The following is a 6,000-nucleotide window of genomic DNA, read 5'->3' as shown; positions in this document are numbered from 1 at the left end:
TTCATTAAGAATACAGAAAGTAGACAGAAATGTTCTGTCAGACTATACATTGAAACCATGTGCGATTGTTAAGAAACAACTTCAAATTATTAATAGATATGTTTAAAAAGATATAACCTGTTTAATTTTTAACAGTAGAAACGCGTTAGTCAAATTTACTATTTCCATTCATAAGCATTTCACAAACTGAATCCACTTAACAACACACAAATTGTAAGAAGTATCGTGCAATACATTCCTTCCCTCCTTCCCATTTTTAAATTTATTATACACATCTGCTTCTCCTTAGCTTCCAGGTTATCAATTTTACAAAAATCTTTCAAACAAGTAAGAATACATTTTCCACTACCTCCAGTGGGTAGAACAAAAACTTCTAATAAAAATCTATATTACTGCTTGCAAGAAGAACAGTAATAGTATAATTGCTAGTTTCAAAAACATCCTTTACTACAGACATAAAAAACAATTTGCCTTTGGAAGGCTTGAGTGATAATTTTGAATTTAAATCTGCAGATGAAGAGCACTAACTCACATTCCTCCTCAGTAACTTTCCCTTATTCACTCTCCCCACTAAACCTTACAACTGCATAGATGCTAGAGACACATGGGCAATTGTAATCACCCCAAAACTAAAAACAATATCAATGATAAAAGCTGTCTTAAAATGACAAAATTATACAATACTTGTAAAAAAGCATACCTTAATCACAAATCATTAGTTTTTTATTGTAATTTGTTGGCTTTCATTCAAAACAACACAAATAAGGCATGATTTATGCAGCCAACAAAAACTAAGGGAAAATTTCTGAAACTGAGTCTCAATATGGATACGGAGTGTGAGTGTTTGGGTGTCTGCGTCATCGTGTGTGTGAATGTGTGTACTACCATTGGGAAGAGAGCTAGTGCTCGAAAGCTAGTGTGAAACAGTATTTTCTGTTATATGTTCCTGTGCTCCATCCAGAAATTTTCATTCTTGTTATACACAGAAATTGTTTTACTGATTGTTCTTAAAAATCTTATTACCAGAAAGGGGCTCATTTTCTTATAAATAATCTAAATATAATTTGAATACAATAATTAACATACAACTTAATTTTATGGAAGGATTACCATGTCTGAACCCCATAATCCTGACATCAAGACACTTTTACTTTTCTAATTACTCTTAATTCTTCCAACACGAGAAATTATAAGAAAGACAAGTGATGGAGATTCTAGTAGTAATAATTAGCAACAATGGCGATAAAAGTCAACAACAGTAATAAAATTATTATTATTAAAAAATATGTAACACAGAAAATGCTTCTCACAAGTATTGAAATCCATTACAGGAAATTACAATATAACAATGTCTGATACGGAAAAGGTCTTACTACAATGAGGAAGAAAAAAAAAAAAAAATTAACAAAACTGATGCACTTCATAAAGTCAATTTTATTTCACTCAAATGTCTACTGCAGAGACATCGTCCATTTGTGGCAGCCACACATGGCATTGTAATACCCCAAGCTGTGCCCTCACTAATACTAATGTGGACATCCTAAAAGGCAGCTGAGATAAAACAGCTGATTAAGGATACTGTAGGTACTACAATCAACATAACTGATCCAATGGCAATAAATTAACACAGCACAACACATACAATGTAATTTGATGTTTGAGAGATCTTGCTATCTTCGTCTCTCCCCCTTCTGTGTTTTGCGTTTCTCCTTTTTTTCTTGTTGAATTTGTTTCTGCTTCTCTCTGAAGGAAAAAAAAATGTTTTAATGCACATGTGTGTACAAATAAGGCCAAAAGAAATACTTTCTAAAGAAAATCCCTAAAGTTTTGTGTTAAACTTGCTTTGTTTACTGTAACTCAGAAAGATTGGGAAGTGCCATTATGCTCGTTTAGCAACCATTCAAGCTGCATACATAGTATTTTTGAGAGGATGCTGCAGAATGTGAGAAAAAGAAAACAGGAGTGTGATACAAGTACTTTTATTTGCCACTAAGTAGAAATTAATCTCAACCCACTAAATCAGGGCTGCCACACCATGTGTGGGCCACGACTGAGATTGTCTTGCTTTGCTTGTTCCTTCCCGGAAGTACTCGGTACAGTGTGGTTCCATTTTGTACTGCACGGTTCCTTTTTTGATTGGCACAACTCTCTTCAGTTCAAGGGAATAGTAGTGTCAGCCATGTTTACCTTTCACTATTTGTTCATGGTATGAAGGATATTCACATGTCCAGTGGATGTTTGCACAAAAAGAGGCAGTCTGGCAATCTATCATCACAAGCCTTTAAAAATGAATGGAAATGACATCTATTACGCAGTCGCATAAGTGACCGGTACTGCTAATTTGCTATGAAACAATATTATAATGTCATACAGAAAGAATTTAAGGATTTAGTTGACAATGAAAGAGCAAAAAATTACAACAGTCAACAGAAGGGATCAGTATGTTAAGAAGCACTTTGTGCTAAATTTGCAGGCATACAAGACATGAAACTGGTGGTACGAAAAGTAAAATTTCTGAAGTAGTACACATTATTCCACTGTCAGCTACAATTTTTTTTTCAATGGAGCTGAACAACAGTATGGAGACAATACATTATTGCATTATACATAGGTTAAAAATCAAAGGGGCATGCATGGAATGATTTCTTGATTCAAAACTCACTGTTGTAATTATGAAGAAAATGGGATTGCAGGAATGAAAATTAGAATATCTGGAATGGATGGCCTATCTCTCATTTTAAGTGGACATGACTGCAAACTGCCCACAGTAAGATACTGCAAGACGAGAAACAACTTCTTTCTGATTTGAACTGGGTGCAGTAAAACAGGGACACAGTTAAGAAAAATCTCGTTATAAATGGGTACATTCTGACTAACAGTCTTGTTCACTAAGCCCACTATCGTTAAAGAAAAGAGGAGGTTCTCAACGTTTTGAGGACACTGTCTGTTTTCCAGATAATTTGCCATTTCGGTTGAAGGTGCTCCTGTGCATGTGTACGTGTAATTGACTGACATGAAGATGCAAGAGAGGCTCTCCAACAGATATGGATCAAACTATTCAACAAATGCCTGGTGCTTAGAAGAATTCTGACCCAATGGAGACACTCGATAATAAAATTTCTCTACAAAGGTAAAGGATACCCAACGGACACAAAAAAGTACAGAGGTACAGCCCTAGACAATACTCAGTTCAAGATGTTTTCAAAGATAATTACACAAAAAATCAAAGCCTGCGTGGACAGTCACCTCCCAACACCACAAAAGGGCTTCAGATCTGGAAGATCAAAACGTACAGCAGTCAGGCTTCTTCTAAACAACATCAGCGAAGCACTATGAAAGAAATGTTCTACACAGTGTTCATAGACTTTACCAAAGCCTTTGACCTGCTGGAAAGAGATCTCTTAGTCCGAAAACTGGAAAACACAATGGGGGAAGATGGGGGTATGGGCAAAGGTCCCGAGTCCGAGTCTCGGTCGGGCACACAGTTTTAATCTGCCAGGAAGTTTCATATCAGCCCACACTCCGCTGCAGAGTGAAAATCTCATTCTGGAAGAATAATCAAGTCACTCCTCGAATACATCACAATATCAGACAACCTCTCCTTTTCAAACCTCACTTCGCAATCAAACGGAGTCTTACAGAGTGACCCAATGAGCTCTTTGCTATACATTCTTGCCACAGAAGAAGTAATGCAAATTGGAGAAAATGAAGATGTATACATATATGTATACGCTGACGACATAGCCATAGGACCAACAGATATACAGAAGCTGCAGAAAATCATTGAGAAAATAGATAAATGGTGCAGTGAAAAACTACACATAAACATAAAGACCGAAATGGTGATTTTCAGAAAAGGAGGCAAAACACCCAAGAATGCGGAAATCAACATCAGGACAAAAAATAAAAATCTCATCAGACTTCAAATACCTAGGAGTGACACTGCAACCAACAGCCAAATGCTTCACAAAACATATAACAGAACGTGCAGCCCAAGCAATAATAGCAATACAGGACATCAAAAACATCCACCTACTCAGCCTAGAAACTGCCACGAAATTATTCAACGCAAAAATCTTGCCAATCCTGGCCTGCGGGTTGGAGGTTATATGGGGGCCATCTGAAAGAAAAAAATCTAGAAACAGTAGAAAAGGTAAAATCAACTTATCTAAAACGGGCACAAGGTCTCTCTCAAAGACAACAAGATCTAGACTAGTGTACCTGATAGCGAGAGAGACATTCCTAATTGAAGACATCAAATTTCGATATACGATGCCATACACCAAATCAACTGAAGATTATGGAGGATAAACGAGAAAAAGTATGGGTGGAGTTCTATGGCACCAAAGCAATGATGAACCACTCATTGACAGCATCAAACTTTGAACTGTAACAGGTCTTAACTAGATTATCTATTCATGGCTTCCATTATCTAATTTGCAAAAATAAAAACTATCACAACCAACCAAAACGTGTGTGCGAACTGTTTAACAAACCCTGTGAACAATATCACATAGAACTGAAATCTATAAATGAATATGCAAAAATGTAAATGTAAAATGTTAAGCAGTAAGTGTATGTGGGTATTTGGCTACAATTTTCTTAAATAAAAAAATAAATGAAAGGTAATTCCCATTTTAATAACAAATCATTTTATGTTAAAACTGTCCTGGATGTCTACACTGCTTTCCTTAGGTACAGTTTCCACATCTCCATAATGAGTCTGCAAAAGTACTACAATATTTCAATCGACATATTTGTAGAAAAGATGTTTTTTCGATTATGGAACTAAACAAATCACAATTACGATTATTACAACTATAAATTACATTTCTTTCAATGATAAGGTCTTCTTGCTTACATTCTGTCCTTCAATTTGGTATAAAAATTGCAACAATCAAGAACTGATGAACTTCTAAAAAAATTCTGTATTACAAACTTAGTGTTCTGTTATGAAAAATCAAAGTAACATGTAGAGATTCATTAAGCTACTTAGTTCATTCCTCGCACTTCCACCACCACTCAATTCAGTTCAGAAAATTGGGACTTTTAACTTACCACATGTACAAGGTTTCTCCCTTTGTGACATTTACTGAGGTCTTTCTTTTCTTTTCTCCTTCTCTGACGAAAATTTCACATTTATATAATATTCCCAATTCAATATGTCAAAAAGTTTGCAATTATAAGTACCATTATTACACTCTTGTCATCCTGCCATCAACAGTGGTTCAAATCCATTACAGACAAGTGAAAAAGCTGTCAAATGGGGCATTTTAGCCACTCTTGACATGTTAACACTTATTAAATACCTAACTAACTTCTGAATTAAACAATGGAAAATCCAGGAAGGAATGTAACAATACCAGAGAAGGAAAGTTGCAACTCACCATATAGCGGAGATGCTGATTCGCAATAGGCACAATAAAAAGATTGACACAATCATAGCTTTCGGCCATTAAGGCCTTTGTCAGCATTACACACACACACACATCTGCAGTCTCAGAGAGCTGAAACTGGTAGTTTCAGCTCTATGAGACTGCAGCCGTGTGTGTAGGTTGCGTTTGCGTGAGTGTGTGCATATGTGTGTCTACTGCTGACAAGGGCCTTAATGGCTGAAAGCTATGATTGTGTGAATCTTTTTATTGTGCCTATTGCGACTCAGCATCTCCACTATATGGTGAGTAGCAACTTTCCTTCTCTGGTATTGTAACTTCTGAATTACATCTCTATTAAGACTATTTATTTACAATGTCCTCTTACATGTAAAGATTTTTTTTTACATGATAAGACTGATCTGTTTATGTCTTGGCAGAATCCGTAAAACACCTCTCATGTCTCTCCCTCCTGTATTCCTAGCCAGTAAACCACATGCCTCCCTCTCAGCCACTAGCTACCCACCTCCAACCCCTCTCCCTGCTTCCTGCCTCCCTTCCACTAACCATCCATCTGGACACAACCCCCAACCCACAGAGTCCACCTCCCAAACTGCAATCACTCAAC

The 6,000-nt window shown here is 36.4% G+C and overlaps 1 protein-coding gene across 1 annotated transcript in view; it reads right to left on the bottom strand.

Annotated features, from left to right (window-relative positions):
- Positions 1–1,414: 1,414 nt before the first annotated feature.
- Positions 1,415–6,000, bottom strand: part of LOC126187350 (coiled-coil domain-containing protein 43) — a 37,073-nt gene continuing 32,487 nt past the window's right edge. The window contains exon 4 of the mRNA XM_049928374.1: positions 1,415–1,743. Within this exon, the coding sequence (XP_049784331.1) occupies positions 1,671–1,743 (73 nt within the window). The 3' untranslated portion in view covers positions 1,415–1,670. The remainder of the gene's footprint in view (positions 1,744–6,000) is intronic.

The sequence above is a fragment of the Schistocerca cancellata genome, chromosome 5 (genome assembly GCF_023864275.1).
Source record: "Schistocerca cancellata isolate TAMUIC-IGC-003103 chromosome 5, iqSchCanc2.1, whole genome shotgun sequence".
Taxonomy (NCBI): Eukaryota; Metazoa; Arthropoda; class Insecta; order Orthoptera; family Acrididae; genus Schistocerca; species Schistocerca cancellata.
Note: the sequence above shows the minus strand (reverse complement) of the source record. Positions and strands in the feature narration are given on the sequence as shown.